Source organism: Leishmania braziliensis, chromosome 28 (assembly GCF_000002845.2).
Source record: "Leishmania braziliensis MHOM/BR/75/M2904 complete genome, chromosome 28".
In the NCBI taxonomy this organism is placed as follows: Eukaryota; Euglenozoa; class Kinetoplastea; order Trypanosomatida; family Trypanosomatidae; genus Leishmania; species Leishmania braziliensis.
Genome location: NC_009320.2, coordinates 825,215 through 841,072, shown reverse-complemented (window position 1 = coordinate 841,072; position 15,858 = coordinate 825,215). Strand labels below are relative to the sequence as shown.

At 54.4% G+C, this 15,858-nt stretch overlaps 7 protein-coding genes across 7 annotated transcripts; all 7 read left to right on the top strand.

Annotated features, from left to right (window-relative positions):
* Positions 1–194: 194 nt before the first annotated feature.
* On the top strand, positions 195–2,078 carry LBRM_28_2280 (conserved hypothetical protein; the record flags this gene model as incomplete). Its single annotated transcript, XM_001566206.1, has 1 exon — positions 195–2,078. The coding sequence occupies one exon, from the start codon at positions 195–197 to the stop codon at positions 2,076–2,078; it is 1,884 nt and encodes a 627-aa protein (XP_001566256.1).
* A 483-nt stretch (positions 2,079–2,561) lies between these two features.
* LBRM_28_2270 (putative mitochondrial DEAD box protein) lies at positions 2,562–4,196 on the top strand (the record flags this gene model as incomplete). Its single annotated transcript, XM_001566205.1, has 1 exon — positions 2,562–4,196. The coding sequence occupies one exon, from the start codon at positions 2,562–2,564 to the stop codon at positions 4,194–4,196; it is 1,635 nt and encodes a 544-aa protein (XP_001566255.1).
* Positions 4,197–5,906: 1,710 nt separating this feature from the next.
* LBRM_28_2260 (conserved hypothetical protein) lies at positions 5,907–7,055 on the top strand (the record flags this gene model as incomplete). The annotated part of the gene is made up of 1 exon (XM_003723149.1): positions 5,907–7,055. The coding sequence occupies one exon, from the start codon at positions 5,907–5,909 to the stop codon at positions 7,053–7,055; it is 1,149 nt and encodes a 382-aa protein (XP_003723197.1).
* Positions 7,056–7,859: 804 nt separating this feature from the next.
* LBRM_28_2250 (DNA-directed RNA polymerase-like protein) lies at positions 7,860–8,273 on the top strand (the record flags this gene model as incomplete). Its single annotated transcript, XM_001566204.1, has 1 exon — positions 7,860–8,273. The coding sequence occupies one exon, from the start codon at positions 7,860–7,862 to the stop codon at positions 8,271–8,273; it is 414 nt and encodes a 137-aa protein (XP_001566254.1).
* Positions 8,274–8,870: 597 nt separating this feature from the next.
* Positions 8,871–11,882, top strand: LBRM_28_2240 (hypothetical protein, unknown function; the record flags this gene model as incomplete). Its single annotated transcript, XM_001566203.2, has 1 exon — positions 8,871–11,882. The coding sequence occupies one exon, from the start codon at positions 8,871–8,873 to the stop codon at positions 11,880–11,882; it is 3,012 nt and encodes a 1,003-aa protein (XP_001566253.2).
* A 746-nt stretch (positions 11,883–12,628) lies between these two features.
* LBRM_28_2230 (conserved hypothetical protein) lies at positions 12,629–13,225 on the top strand (the record flags this gene model as incomplete). The annotated part of the gene is made up of 1 exon (XM_001566202.1): positions 12,629–13,225. The coding sequence occupies one exon, from the start codon at positions 12,629–12,631 to the stop codon at positions 13,223–13,225; it is 597 nt and encodes a 198-aa protein (XP_001566252.1).
* A 1,106-nt stretch (positions 13,226–14,331) lies between these two features.
* Positions 14,332–14,853, top strand: LBRM_28_2220 (putative NADH dehydrogenase subunit NB6M; the record flags this gene model as incomplete). Its single annotated transcript, XM_001566201.1, has 1 exon — positions 14,332–14,853. One exon carries the CDS (start codon positions 14,332–14,334, stop codon positions 14,851–14,853), a length of 522 nt encoding a protein of 173 aa, XP_001566251.1.
* Between the last annotated feature and the right edge of the window lie 1,005 nt (positions 14,854–15,858).

The window sequence follows — 15,858 nt, the reverse complement described above, 5'->3', positions numbered from 1 at the left end:
AGTACAGCCTTGGGCACATTGTTTCATACACGCTGTAAAGCAACACCTTTTCGCTGATTATGGTGAGAGGCCCCTGCTCGGCTTGGCACATACATCTACTTTCATCGCTTGCATTCTATGTCTCTTACTTTGACACATGTCGTTTTCAATAATCAGCTGAACCGTAGAGAGTGAAGTCGAAGGACGGGTCAACAATGGATGCATTGCAGGGATCTGGCCAGGTACTACCTGAGTATTTGAAGTCGATGAAGTCTGCAATTCACTCATTCTTGCAAGAGACCGGTGTTTATGACTCGATACGCGACATTGTTGATACATATATATCAGAGCACGGAGATGAGAGTGTCTCCAGCGAAAACCCAAGCGCCATTATGCAAATTGTGAAAGAAAAAGGAATACTACAGGAGCTTGTTAATCAAATCCAGTCTCGCCCTACTGTAGGCACGGTGCCATCCATCACCATACCGAGTGATGGCCGATACTACCTTCTTGTTCGACTGAATGGTGGGCGTGCTTTTGTAGATAACCTTGATCTAACCCCCTCAACTCTGTGCAAGCGCTCTGTTGTTTTTGCTGCTCATTTTGGGAACCAGAGGTTTAGATCTGCAGCAAAGGCGTGCTCTGCTGAACCAATCTTCGATGAAGAGTTTCTCTTCGAAGTGGATGCCACTAGGTTCGGGTTTGGCGAGATGGATCTTATCGAAGTATCAACACCTTTTCACATTGCCGTCCTGCGAGAAGATGCCCAGCTCAACGTCGCAGAGCTACTGGGTGAGAACATCATAGAATGGAGAAAGGTCTTGAAGAGCGGTTACCTAGGGCTCACGGTGGAACTCTGTGGCAAAAACGCTGGGATACCAGCAGGCATTGTAGACCTACAGCTCGAGTTAGTGTCGAAAAAGCGAATTCGGTACAAAGAGGAGGATATTGCGTCGCGTGCCGAGCAACAGCGCATTGCTGTCACGAACGCTGACCGCGAGTTCCTCGTGTACTCTCGGAGGTGGTGGTCAGAGTATCAGGGATTACGACCTACACACAAAGAGCGCAAGGTACGACTATTCGCATCCACTTCAACTGGAAGAATGGTGCCTCTGACCCACTTTGTTTCGCCAATACAAGCAGAGTTTGGTATCCACTCGCCGCAGGATGCCGCCCGTTTTGTCTCACTGTTGCGCGTCACCACCATGGGCACCGGCGCCATAGGTGCGTTGTGCGTCGAGGAAAGCAGCTGGCTGTCGCCTTTCATTTTTCTCTCGCAGAGGCAGGGTCACCACTGCAACCACGCTACTCTTCTTTGCTCTCTTCTACTAGGGTTTGGCATCGATGCTTACTGCGCTATCGGGTCTTGCAACAACGGTGACATTGGCGTCTTCGTTGTGTCCAGGTCTACCGATGCGCGTGGCTCTGCCAAGGTCACGGTGTGGAACCCCACGTCAGGTGAGCGCTCTTCGCCGAGTGAGCAGGCGACATTCGCTACCATCGACTGCATGTTCAACAGCAAATCTTTCTTTGCGAATTGCCAAGCCTCGAACAGCATCGCTACTGCATCATTCGAGTGCTACAATGAAGAGTTCTGGAAGCCGCTGAATGTGCTGAAACTGAGAATGGTGCCCCGGTACCCTCCTGCGCCGCTTCTGTTTGAAACTGTCGTTGCATCGTCGATGGAGCGCTCACTGGAGATTCAGCTTCGGGAAGCGATTTCTACGTATCGCGACTCTTTTGGCGTGGTGACGACGTACGATAATGCGGTTTCGTACGTGCTGTCGCAGGCGCTGCTACTGTACGAACGCCAGCAGAGCGAAGGCAGCGCCGAGAGTTTTGCTCTTTTTCAAGAATCTGTGAAGGGCACCCTAGGGGTGGGGAAAACATTCAAGGCTATTCCAGTGAATGTTTCATACCTCGACGTCGGTAGCGTGATGGACGTTGTGCGCGCTGCTTCCGTGGGCAGAGAGATTTTGGATATGGTGGTGGACAGCGCTAAGTTCGGAGTGCGTGCCAAGGTATTCTGTTTTCCGGAACGCGTCTTCTCCGTTTGGGTGATGATTGCAGTTAACTACAGCGCCGCCAACGTTTCATAGATAACGTTTTTTCTGCATGCATCGCGTTGTGCAGCGTTCCGTTGTGGGATTACACATAACTTTACTGACTGGCTCATCGACTGCGTATCATAGATTTGTATACACCTCGCTCGAAGGACAGCACAAATACGCAACATGTAGCTCTAGGCGAGCAGCGCACATTGCTTCAGAGAGAGATCTTGCAATGAGCGACGTCAAGGCAGACTAGTGTTGCCCTCTTCTAGCTGGCTCTGCATGTCTTTAAAGTGGGGCAGTGCTACCTGCAGCAGTGTCGTAGGGGCACAGGGGATTTATACCAACAATGCAACTTGTTCTTTGATGTAATGTTAGCATCAGCTACTCTTTTCCTCTAAATCTTTTAATCTCATCACGCTGTGCACCTGCGGTATTAGAATACTTCCACGTTTTCTTCAAGTCGCTGCTTTGTGCTGTTACACTCCCTGTATCTGTAATCTTTGGCACTGTTACAAACTAGCTGTGCAGATGCGACGCTTCACAAATGCCTTGTTTGGCAGGCGCGGCGCCGCATGGTGCGAGGCAGCATCTTTTTGGTCTCACCAGACTCTTTTGCCTCTGATGAACACTGTGTGTTACTTTTCTATGACTAGCGCTGTGCAGGAAGGATCAATCCCCGCTACTAGCTCGAGTATAGGTGACCCGCATACTCCGCAGAAGACAAATGTGTCTGCAGTTTCGACAGAGCACGACATCTCTATCACCGACGGCAATGGTCATCAAGTCCATGTCACTCCGCTGGCCTCATTTGCAGAGTTGCGTGATGCACCGCGATGGCTGGCGGAGGGATTGAGGGCGCTCAAGTATCCTTCCACAACTGACATTCAGAAGTTTACAATACCCTTGCTGGCTGACGGTCACGATGTTATTGGACTCGCACCAACAGGCTCTGGAAAGACCGTGGCGTTCGCGGTTCCAGCTCTGGCAGCGTTCAAGCGCAATCCCGATGGCACGCCATCTGTTCTGGTTCTAGCACCCACGCGAGAGTTGGTGCAGCAAACCACCAAGGTGTTTCAGAGCCTCGGATGCGGGCAGGTGCGCGTCTGCGAGGCCTACGGTGGTGCCCCACGAGATCTACAGGCTCGCTGTCTTCGCAACGGTTGTGACGCGCTCGTTGCTTGCCCAGGACGACTCAAGGACTTTCTCGATAGCGGTGAATTGTCCATTCGTAATCTGTCGTTTCTAGTCTTCGACGAAGCAGACCGCCTCCTCGATATGGGGTTCCAGGTTCACTTGGATGAGATTATGGGCCACCTAGACTCAGGCTCACATCCGCAGACGATGATGTGGTCGGCGACGTGGCCAGAGTCGGTGCAAGAGATGGCGCGCAAGTATCTATCCAACGATCGTCTCTTGATTCGAGCCGGTACGGCTGGCACAGGGCTGCAAGTGAATGAGCACATCAAGCAGGAACTTATCTTCTGCAGCACCTTAACAGAGCGCATTGAGAAGCTCGGGTCGCTGGTTGAGGATGGGACCATCGATGACAACAGCGACAAGCTCATCATCTTCGTGGAGCGCCAGACGGATACGGAGGACACAGCCAGAGCTTTCAGCCACCGACTTGGAATCGATGCACGTTACGTAGGGACAATTCACGGAGGCCTGTCGCAGAGGCAGCGGGACAAGGTCATGAGCATGTTCAAAGCAAACCACATTCGTCTTCTCGTCGCGACCGACGTTGCCTCTCGCGGTCTAGACATTCCCGATGTGACGTGCGTGGTAAATTTTCAGGCTCCAAAGAACATTGACAGCTACTGCCATCGCATCGGCCGCACCGGCCGCGCCGGTCGCACCGGTACAGCGTACACATTCCTTGGCCAGGGGGACGGGGGTCTCGCAGTAGACCTCGTCGACTACTTGACTCGCTGTCGTGTTACTGTCCCAGCAGAGTTAATGCAGCTCGCCAAGCGTCACCAGGATCGGTTGCAGCAGCAGCAGGGGCGCTCCAGGCGGGCTGATCGAGGCGGTTTCTCCAGAAGGGAGGGCAACAGTGAATTTGGCCGCCGCCGCCGCGATCGAGGAGGTTCCCGCGAGTTCGTGCCTAGCAGGTTCAACTCGCGCAATAGCGATAACGACCCTCCATCTACGTTGGACTGGTGAGCACACTTCGGAGAACAGCAGATAGGATGAGCTTGCCTGACGTGTTTCACATAGCACACCTACATAAATCGCTCCTCTTCCGTTCTTGGAGGACCACCCAGTGCACGAACGGTGGATTGCTCCGACAGTAGAGGGTTTTCCATTTGATTCTTTTCCCTTTAGAGATTTGCGGGTGCTTTGCTTTGTTGTTTTTTGCCTGAGGCGCCTTTTCCTGTCAGTACTGCTCAACTGACTTTTTTCTCTTTTGTTTCTGGCTTTCACTGTCGCCCTGATGACGCGGAAAGGTCCTAGCGTGGTATCAGGGCCCGCCCCCCGCTCGGCGGGGAGGTCAGGCAGCCCCCTATCCCTGCCAATGCCGAACCGCCCTTGGCGATGGTAGGGACAGGTGTCTGAAAGACGAGGGGGGGGTCGTGGCGGCGTGTCGCTGCTGATGTCGGCGGTCCGGTTGTAGAGGGCGCTGCGTCGGTGCGGCCTGCGGCCGTGGGCGCGCCTGTGCCACCCGTGTGGTGAGCGGGTTGCTGGCGGCCAGCGTAATGGCCAGGGCTGCGAGGCTGCCCGGGGGACGGGGTCGAGTGGGTAGCGTTTGTGGCGGGGGTGGTGGTGGCGCCCGGGTGACTGAGTCGGCGCGTTGCTGTGGCGCGTGTCCCGCTGTTTCGTACCGGGCGATGGGCCTGCAGTGGGTTGGGTAAAGTGGAATGTAAGCTCGGGCTCTATGGCTGAATGGATGTTATAAAAAAAAGTGACTCTCTTCTACTCTCGTGTCCCAACCTGCATATACAATCAGGGGAATGAGTGGTTCGCATATCACGCGTCGGTGTGCGCTTGTTGGAACAGAGCAATAAAGCTTTCTACATGGTCCGAGTAAGTGTTTTTGTAGTCGAGCAGTGCACCCTGCACAGCAAGCAGTTCTTCTACGAAATGTTTTGCGTGGCTTCGTCTGTTGGGGTGGAGCGACGTCTGTGTTCTTCAGGCGAAGCAGAAGAAGGTGAGGCACAAGGATGCATGTATTTCTCCACCGCGAATTGGCGACACGTTTTACTCTGACAATTGAGGCAAGCGTGTTATCCCTCTTTTTGGTTCCTGTGCCGGCGAGCAGTTTTTCTTCTCCCCCCCCCCTTTGTTCACAAGCAGCAGGTTTGTTTTAACCTGGTAAAGACATAACAGCCAAACGAAAAACAAGTGAATAATAGAGGAAATGTACGAGGATAGGCAGCACAGAGGCTCCTTACCACATTCGAAATAGCTGCCGATATGCACACTCAGCGCGGCTTATGGAATCTGTTTTTCGATAGCTTCCGCTTTCTCTAGTCTGGCGGTGGGGCAAGTTGAGAGTAGGGTATCGAACGGTCTCTCTTCGTGATGTCACGTACTGGTTTTCACCGCGTCGCGGTGATCCGTTTTTTTTTTTTTGCTCTGTAAAATTTTGGCCTCTTGTACGCGAGTCGCTTCTGGTGAGTCGCATCCAATCTTCTTTATCGCCAATTCCTTTTTCTCTTCTCCCGTGTGTGCCTCGCCGTATCTCATTCCATGCGCGGGTTTCTTCCCCCCTCCCTTTCTAGATTTGTTGTTTCACGAGAGGGCTAGTGGCTCGAAAACGTGTACTCCAAGGCGCTACAGTCGTACTAGCCGTTCATACCGGCACAGTTTCGTACAGGTCACATCAAGTCCAATGCTTGTCTCGCTTTCTCTGTAATCGACAGAAGACAATCCATGGCTCAGATAATTGGGACCTCACTGGAGGATCTGCGGCGGGCCGCTGATGCCTTATTGCAAGGCAAGCTGGTCGCCATACCGACCGAGACTGTCTATGGTTTAGGTGGCAACGCGTTGATTGAGAGTGCCGCCAAGAGGATTTACACCGTGAAGGGGCGGCCACCTACCGACCCACTCATCTGTCACGTGTGCAACTTGGACGGCGTGCGTAGGTTATGGGATCTGAAGTGGGATGAAGGGGCGGTGGAGCTGGCCTGCGCAATCGGGGCGGCTCTGTGGCCGGGACCGTTGACCATCGTGTTCAAAGCAAACCCGTCCCTCCCGGATTGCGTTACAGGCGGTTCTGGCTATGTGGGGGCTCGCATCCCCAACAATGCGATAACGCTGAAATTACTAGAGATGGTGGATGTTCCTGTAGCTGCTCCAAGTGCGAACACCTTCGGGCATGTGAGTCCGACGACCTCACAGCATGTTTACGACGACTTAGCTGCTCGAGACCCAGAGCTGCTCATCATTGACGGCGGACAAAGCTCGGTTGGCATCGAGTCAACTGTAGCCAAAGTCGAATCGAAAGACTTGGTGGTGGTGCTGCGCAGGGGGTGCATTACAGTGAGCATGATTCACCGCGCTATTGCAGAGAGGTACCCGCAGACGCGTGTTGAAGTTCGAGACATGCGAATCATGTGTGGCTCAATGACGGCGCCGATGGAAAGTCCAGGCCAGCTTCTCACCCACTACTCTCCACGCGTGCCGTCGTCCCTCCTTACACCTGGTAGTCTGGCCATGCTGACAGCGTCTGCGGGTGTGCCGGTCTACGTGCACCGCGGAAAAGATGTTGTACCTCTTAGCGAGACAATCGTTCTTGATTTTAACGGGTACCTATCCCGGTTCAGAGACAGCTGCCTCTCCTACCACGACATGAGCCCTGACGGCAATCCTGAAGAGGGGTGCTTTGCCGTCTTCGATGCGTTGCGTGCGACCGAGACGGTGAAGGGGGCGAAGAGTCTTGTGTTTCCTTTCATCTCTGAGTGGCCACACGACAAGGAAAACGAAGATTTGCTGGCCGCGATGGAGGACCGACTCTTTCGCGCAGCATCAGGCGTGACGGCCGTACTGATCAATGAGGTCGCACCTGCTTCAGGGTGACACGCCGGCTAAAGGACCGTAGAGAACGAGCGGAGAGCGACGACTCGCCGCAACATCAGCTCGCTTGCGAAAACAGGGGGAGAAGGAGGCGCGTGCCGCCGCTCCTAAATCGCTAACTACTTACTAACGGAGAGAACAAACGTTTCACACAACTGCCGAATTAAGTGTTTAATGGTTACGCTCTTTCCTTTCCTTCCGATTGAACACCTTGTCGGGTGTTGTGCTGCTGCCTTACCAATGATTGGCTACTAGTACAGCCCCAAACAACAACTCTTTTTGTTTCTGTTGCTACACGTGCCAGGGAGAAGTGAGCCCCCTATCCAGTTTGAGAGAGAGCTGCCGCGTGTTTGACGGCATGTCTTTCTGTAAGTCGTAACTCTCTGCTTCTTTCGCCTTTTTTTGTAGTGGCAGTGGCGGTTTTACTGGCACGGATGGGTGTGAGAGGGATGGATGGCGTGACAGTGTTTTGTAGAGCACACACACAGACAGACATGGGCCCGTACTCGGAACTCCGCACCACCGTCAATGATAGTGCCCTATCTTTGCAGTGCACCTTCAGCGAGCTTTGCGACATCTTTCCACTCTTCCGTACAACACTCCCTTTTATTCAAATCAACATGGCGACAATTCGAATCTCAGGCTCGGGTTTCGAGCTCAAAGGGTTGACACTTTTCCTTTTTTACACTCCCCAGCCTCCTTACAGGGCATTCATTTTTTCCTCTTCTGAGACTCTTAAAACGCCGAGTAAGTGACATTGAAGTTTCGCAACACCCCTATTAACATACAGAATCCGAGAGAGGTATCATGGCGTCTTTTCACCCTCGCGACGCTTTCATTCTCCACCAGGAGCACATCCAACGCATGAACGAGGGCGATGAAGTGGACACATCGGAGGAACAGAAGGTTCAAATTGATCTGCAGCGCGTCACTGACAGCGAATCCACTGCTGTGGTAACCTTCTCTCACGAGGATCACACCCTAGGAAATCCCCTGCGGCACGTTCTGATGCAGAACGTTGCCGTGACGAGCGCCGGCTACGCGATTCCCCATCCACTAGAGCCGAAGATGCTCTTGCATGTGCAGGCTTCCGACTACGCTGTAGAGGCTGTGGCCCACGGTCTGGAGCGTCTCGCAGAAATCTGTGACGACACAATTAGTAGCTTCGATAAGTGTATGGTAGCACAGCATCGCATGGCTGTTTCTACGCGGCCAGAGTAGAGCATATGCCATGTACCAGCAAGCAGCTGCTTTAGGTTTGGGTGGGGGACAGAGGCTTCCAGCTGTAGGTGGTCGGCCTTTGCTCTCCCCCGCTATTGCCTCTACCAAGAGCTGTTTGACGCAGCGGACGACGTCCCTTGGATGTTTCTTCCTGCCTAACTCACCCCCAAAGTTCGCTTAAGATGACACGTGGTAATTTCTTTTCGTGTGCCTCGTCTGTCAACCAGGTTACTGAGCGGCAGGGAAGAGTGCGTTTTGCGAGCACATTCCAATAAAGGAGTAATATCTCTTTCCCTCAAGATGTGTGGCAGCGAACAACGCTAATACGAGGTTACAGATCCAATGTGCTACGATGGCCCCTCCCCCCCCCCCCCCCCCCCGACCAGGTTTTATGTTCTCCCTGATCATTCCGGCAAGTACACGAGAGAAGCGGCTACTAGCCCAGGAGTCCATGAGAGGGAAAAAGATGAATGGTGCGCTGCAAGTTGTTTTTGCCTCATGCTATCTCCTCCCTCCCTTATACATTTGGCTGTTTTTCTTCTTTGGACGGTAGCCGGAGCTGGGGCCGATCTAGGGCTCATCATAGGAGATATATGAATGAGCTCAAACGTTCCGCAGCGTGTGCGCGATGGCGCCACGCTATCCGCCTGCATACTCGAAGCGTTGGAAAAGCGCGGTGATGATGAGGTGATGTTTGCACTTCTCCGGCACCGCCACTGTGACTCCTCGAACGCAGGGTGGCTAGAAGGCAGCAGCGATGCAGTCGATGGCATGGAGGCGGGTATCACAGTAGAGCGCGTGACCAAACGAATATGGTGTGCATTCGTAGCACTGCTGGAGCGGCGGGTCTTCACCTCTTCACATGACCATGGTACGCTACTTCCTGTGGGAGGAGCGCATGGCACGCCGGGCGATGAGCCTGGCGTGGTGGATGAGTGCGATGTTGGAGTTTACAGCCGAGAGACCTTCTACGCATGCCTGGTGGAAAGTGTCTGCCTGTGCCTGGGCTGGACGTTTTGCCTGTTTCGCCCAGATGATCCGCCCTTGCGGTTGCAGCGACTGGAACAACGTCGGAGGCCGCGCTGCAAGCTACACTCGGACGATATCGCATCGCTGCTACGCGGAGCACTCTCGGTAGATGAGAACAACGCTAGCAGCAGAGAGCTCGAGGCGGTGGGAGCAGGCACCAACCCACCAACGCGGCTGCCGGTAGCACAGATAGACGACAGTCGTGTCGCCTACTACATGTACACCTCCGGCTCAACAAGAGACCCAAAGTGTGTGGTAGTTTCTCGGGGCAATCTGCGAGCGTACCTGCTGCGCTTCATTCTCGATAAGGATGGTCTCGCCGTGGTTGATCCACGCTGTCGCTTTTTTTGCCTCTCTTCCCCATTCTTTGATCCGTCTATCGGTGATATGCTCGTGGGGCTCTGCACACCCCACGGTGTCCTCTACACATGCACTCAGGAGGACCTTCTCAACGGCCGGGTTGCGCCGCTGCTGGCCTGCGTGCAGCCGACTCATGTGGTGAGCACTCCGGCTGTTTGGTCTTCTCTCACCGCCGCCGGGCATCTGCTGTCGTTTCTCTCCTCCTCAACTCCTCCAATGAAGGTGTTTCTTGGCGGCGAACACATGTCTCAGGAGCTGATCAACACCTGGGCCGACAAGGTGGAACTGTACAACGTCTACGGTGTGACTGAGGTCACCATATACCAGTCGGTGTGGCGCATTTTTCCAGGCACGAGGGCAGAGGACGTGAAGTGCGGCCCCGGGGTAGGCACAAGGATTCGTGTTCAAAGCCTGGATGCTGCATCCGACATGTTTCTTGGCGATAGGGACGCTTCCGAATCGGAAGGAGGCTTATGTCAGGAGCTTTGTGAACCTGCGAGGGCCGACTACGGCGAGGTCGTTCTTTATGGAGATCAAGTGTGCTGCGGATATACGGAGGACACCGCGTCGTCGTCGTTCGGCTACGACCCCTCGACGGGCGAGCGCTTCTTTTGTACAGGGGATATCGGGCGGCTCGTTTCGACTGGTGTGGGAGGCCGGCCGGAGCTGGAGCTGCGTGGTCGTCGCGACTGGGAAATGAAGTTGAACGGTCAACGCGTGGCTTTGGAGGAGGTGGAGGGTACTGTTCAGCGGGCCCTGGAGGGCCTTTCTTCTCAGTGCGCCTGCTTCTGCATACAATCCACATCAGGCACGCCAGCCATTGGTGCGGCGGTGGTGCTGACAGACGTTGTCAGTGGGGAACTCTTGAGAGACCACAAGGATGGCGTCAGCGCCGCGTTGGAGGAACTGCTTGCGCTACACCTGCCCTCCTTCATGGTGCCGCGACGCTGGCTGCTGTTCGCCAACGGAGCTTCATTGCCGCAGACGCCGACGGGCAAGGTGAGCCGCACCCAGCTTGCCGTAGACGCTGTCCAAGGGCAACGAGAGGAGCTTGGTGCGCAGCCCAAGGGAAAACATGACGGTTGCAACTGGGAGGAGGATGAGCTGTACAGAGTAGTGCAGTCTGTGTGGCAAAGCATGCTGGGTGTGCCGATTCGCTGTGACACGCACTACATTCACGCCGGGGGTGACTCACTTGGTGCTCTAAAGCTCAGTCACGCCGTGTACCTCAGGCTCCACGCCGGCTCCCATGCCGGGATCGACGAGCATGGTAGACTTCCTCCTCCTTTCCAGCCCTGCGTGTTGCTTCAGCACCCCCGCTTCGGCGACTATGTGCAGGCTCTGCGCGAGGGGTGGACAGCAGCTCCTCTTAACGATGAGCCGAAGCCTGCGAGTGGCGAGGCAGTGCCAGTATTGCTACCCCTTTTGCCATCTCCACAAGTTCTCAGCCGTGCAGAGACAGCTGCGGATTTCCTTTTCCGCGAGGTTGTTGCCGCACAAGGCGCCGGGATTGCCGACCGCCTTCTTCACCACGGCCTCGTCGACGTCAACGGGCACAACAGCCGAACGCACCGCTGTAGCACACCCCTGCACGTGGCTGTTGCGAGCTGTTACTCTCTGGAGCAGGAATTGCCGACATTGCGTGTGGTGGAAGTGCTGTTACAGCACGGTGCCAGGCTTACGGCTGTAACGCCGGACGGCGTGACTGCTGCTCATTTGGCGTCAAGCAGGTCCGCCACCATTCTTCAGCGTCTGCTAGGCCATGATCGGGGTGTGGTACACTGTCGTGACATCCGTCAGCAGTCGTTGTTGCACTTCGCGGCACGTAGCGGCAACGTTGAAGCGGTTCGTCTTCTTCACCACTACGGCCTGAAGGTCGACACACGAGACAAGTGGCAGCGCACTCCGGTGCACTGGGCTGTTTTGAATGGACACACAGCAGTGCTGGAGGAGATGGCGTTGCGCTGCGCCTCTTCGGCAATCACAGTCTCCACTACGGCGATTGTCAAGGCTCCAGAGTCGAACGGCAGCAGCGCGAAGCGGCACCGCTTCCCAGGAAACGAGACGGCTCGTTTTACGCGACTTGCGCGCAAAAAGACATACCTGGCGTATGAGACGCTTCACGAGATAGCCGACCGTATACACCCGGGGAACGATCAAGTTAAGCGACTATGCGATTGTCTGGCTCCCTCAGTGGGTGAAGCTGCTGCGGCAGAATAGCAGAACAAGGCTACCCATACTCCGCAAGCGAAAAAAGAAAACCCACTCAACAAGTCAAGGGACCACATATAAAAGCACATTCAACTAGCACTCCAATGCGAGGGGGAGAGGTTAGCGCTCCCTCTTCCATCTTTTCTTGTGCTGGAGAAACCGGAGCGCGCGATGTCAGCTGTTTCCTCATTCTCTGTGGGCCATACGCCCTCTCTGAGGCAGTCCCTTGCTGAGGTGCTGAATCTCTCTCATGCCACCTCCATGCGCTCTTCTCCCTTTTTTGTTTGCGTTGTTTCGCTCACTCTTTTTGCCTCACCGCATAAACAAAAATGCCTGTTCGGGTGGGCTTGCTGCTGCTGCTGGCGCCAGCGACAGTTATACCCTCCACCTTGGAAGGAAGGACACACCAGAAACGAAAAAAAGGGGGGAGCTCGCAGCTACGCGGCAGTAAAAGGTAGGGGGCTTGCCTCCACCCACGCACGCACACACACAGGCTTATAAAAGGAGGGCGGGGGAAGAGAGTCTTCGAGTTGTATATAGAGTATAGAGGACGCCATCGAGGGAAGGAGCGCAGCAGGTTTCTCTCTTTTTATTTTTCTCCTTTCTTTTGCCTCTAACCCCACCCCATAGGAACTGAGCTTCAACAAGATTGTGCCAAGCTCAGGAGCGCCTCATCGAGCCCTTATACCGACAGGCAGAGCACTCAACGCACCGATCCGTTCTCCGTGTCCTTTGCACACCACTGGCTCAACGAAATGCTCGCAGAACCCAAGTCATCAGTAATACGTGGGGACCGTAAGCACATCACGTCCAAGTTTACGGATGGGAGCGAGGTGATTGAAGAGTATGACGTGGTGACAGATGCCTTGCTGTTGAGAAAGCGCCGCAGCCGCAATGCCCTTGGCGGCTTCTCTGACTGGTCTATAGAGGTCGGGACTGAGTCATCATCGCGCAACCTGGACCGGGCCTTGATCGTAGAGTCGAGTGGAAGTCCGGTGGTAGTGCGACAGGACACGAGGGAGAGCTACGTGGTGCGAATTCGCAATCTCCCGTATCCCAGAGATGTGTTTTCTATCACAATCGAGCGCGAAGATAGGGACCCTGTCGGCAAGATCGTAGTGCGTACATCAAACAAGAAGTATTTCAAGATACTTGACATCCCTGACCTGGAGCGTGCGCGCATTCCGCTGGTGAGCGCGCACCTTTCCTACGATGTGCAGCACCAAACACTTATCATTCAGTACAAGAAGCCGCTGTCTGTGCTGACTGCTGAGGCTGCTGCACGGAAGGAGCGCGCATCTATGCCCTCGAAGCGCGTCGATGACAGCAACCCCGACTGCAAGCAGCAGTAAGGACACACGTCTTGGTCTTTCTCTTTATTCTTCCTTTGCTCTACTTGCAGCTTCCTTAGCCGGGGGAAGACTCAGTATCGAAGCGAGGGGCACTGTGTGTGTGTTGTGTGTGTGCGTGGCTCTTTGTGTGTGACGGTGTGGGAGCCAAAGGCTAAGGGAGGGAGGACTAGCACACGGGTGTCCTCTCTGCACCTCGACCTCCTCTTTGTTTCGTGCTCTGCAGCGACTAGTCAATGCCTGTAAAACTGTGGTGCACTGCACCGTCTGCACGTTGCAGTCGTATTCTTTGCTGGAGTGTGACGTTGCAGCGTGTTCTGTCCTCGCGCGATGCGAGAGGGGGGGGGTCGCCGTGAGGCAGGGGTGGAAGGGGTACCTTCCTCCCTCTTCTAGTTACTTTCTCGCGTGTTCGAGTCTGTTTCGACACCTCAGTTACGCATCGCATAAACACAGACCCCAAAGCGGTGGAAAGGGGCTGTGGAGTGCTGCTACTCATGCGCGCCTCTCCTCTTCAGGCTCGTGTATGTCTCACACCGCACGCGGGAGAGCCAACTGCTACCCAAACAGCTGAATGTCTCTGCTGTCGGCTTTTGAAATTGTTACCCCGCTTTGTGCCTCATCCAGATCGCGCGCATTGCTGCGTGAGTGCTGCCCCCCCTCTGACTCTCTCCTCTCTTTGGCTAGTCAAAGTGGGACTCGTACTTTGTGCTCGTCAATCAACTGTTTTCATACTCTCTCTTTTCCTTTTTTACCACATGCTATTCTCGCCTACGTAGATATACTCAGCAGAGGCACCCTCGGGTTTCATAGTTTTCGTAGTAGTCGTGCAGCTTGCTCATCGCTACGTCAGCAGCCATTCCTTCCACCAACTACCTCCTCGCGACAGTTTCCCAACGGGGGAGAGAATTCTACTATAGAAGACGAAACTCTCCTAGCAGCAGCAGCACTTTTAGTAGCAAGAGGGGCGAGCTGGGTCGCCTCGTTACATAAACACACCACGTGGCATCGCCTGCCATAGGGGCAGTGCTTTTTAAGCTCTATTTGCGCGGTGCGCACCTTGCGTGGGTGTACATTTGAGGTTCACTATACATTTCTGCTAGCTCATCACCATGGTGCGCAGTACAGCTCGCCTGTTGGTTCGTGATCCCGTTCCGACGGACACAAAGGCGTTTTACACGTGGTTTAGCGGTCAGGCCTACCGTCAGGAGCGCGTGATTCCTGGTGGTTACCCCGCTGTTCGTATATATCCAGTGTACGGTAAGCGCTGGTTTACAGGCCGCACCGTGGTTGCCCTAGTTGCCGGTATCTCCATCTTTGGCGCATGGGTGCGTCCAGAACGTGAGCGCTACAACATGGAGATGATGATCGAGTTTGCGGAGCGCCAGGCCGCGCATCTTCCATACCAGACCGCCGAAGTGAACCTACGCTGCTTCATTTCAGGCTACAAGCGCTACCGCTACGAGAAGGAGAACCTCATCGACAAGGGCTACGTCGGCCTCACGTCGGAGTTCCGCAAGTTCTTTTACCACAGTGACGTGTGGCGCCCGCCGCTGCACGACGTGCTCATGCACCCTTACGTGAAGTACGGCGGTCCGTTAGGTAGCTACAACTGGTCTGTTGGCTACTTCTGAGCGACTGCGCGTCAGCGGTGTACACCTAGCCTGGTCGTGAAGCAGGTCTTGCCTGTTTCTCTTTGTCTTCTCGCTATGCACGCTTAGTCTGGCTCTCTGATTTTTCCGAGGCCATCTTGTCTTTGCTCTTTTTCGTTCCTCTTTCTCCTCCGCACACTGTTTGTGTGTGTGTGTGTGTGCGCGCACACATATGGTAGCGAGATATGTGCAAAATAGGGAGCGGGATGCACACTCCTTTTCTCATTCATCTTTCGCTCAGACGTACACCCTTTTGTTTCTCTCGCTGCAAGTGTGCCTCTGCACGGGGCGGTAAAGAGTAATCAGGTGAAGGGCTTGACGTTTTTCTGCAAGTTTCTTTAGTGCTATGTGATGAAAAAAAAATGAGAAAAGAGGCATATAAGCTCGGCAGCAGTCATCAACAGGGCCTCTGCGCTCTTTTGCGCGTATGTGCTGAGGAGAGATGCCTAACCTGGTCTCTCTGATCGCCTGCCCATATCGTAGCCTTTGACAGCCTTCTCCAGCTGTCTGCCGTTTCCTTTTTCTTTGCGTAGAGAAGAAATGGGAGAGTTAAAGGGAAGCGTCCCAGGTTTGCGGTTTCGGCTTACTCTCACAGCTCGAATTTTCTGTTGCATTGCACAAATTTCGCTGGCATTTCTCTTCGCTTCCTCACATTGCACATCTTTTGGCTCCCCCTCCGCTTTCTTGGCGAACAGGCCACGGTAACGCTCTGTTTTTTTTTTCTTCGGCAACAGGCCAACAGCTGGCATTGCCGTTGCATTATCAGCGCTGTGCTATCGCGGGTATTTCTTGTTCTTGTGCTGCCAAGGACGATCACCGCAGGCTGTTCAGCGGACTAAGAATACGAGAGTGAGTTCCATAGAAAATCAGCTCAGCACCTTCTTTTTTTTTTTTTTTCGGCTTGCTTGTAGAGTGGGCCAGTCGGTTCCCCCATCGCGTGTCGTGCAGCATTAGGGCATTGTGACTGTGCACCCTTCGACCAAGGCC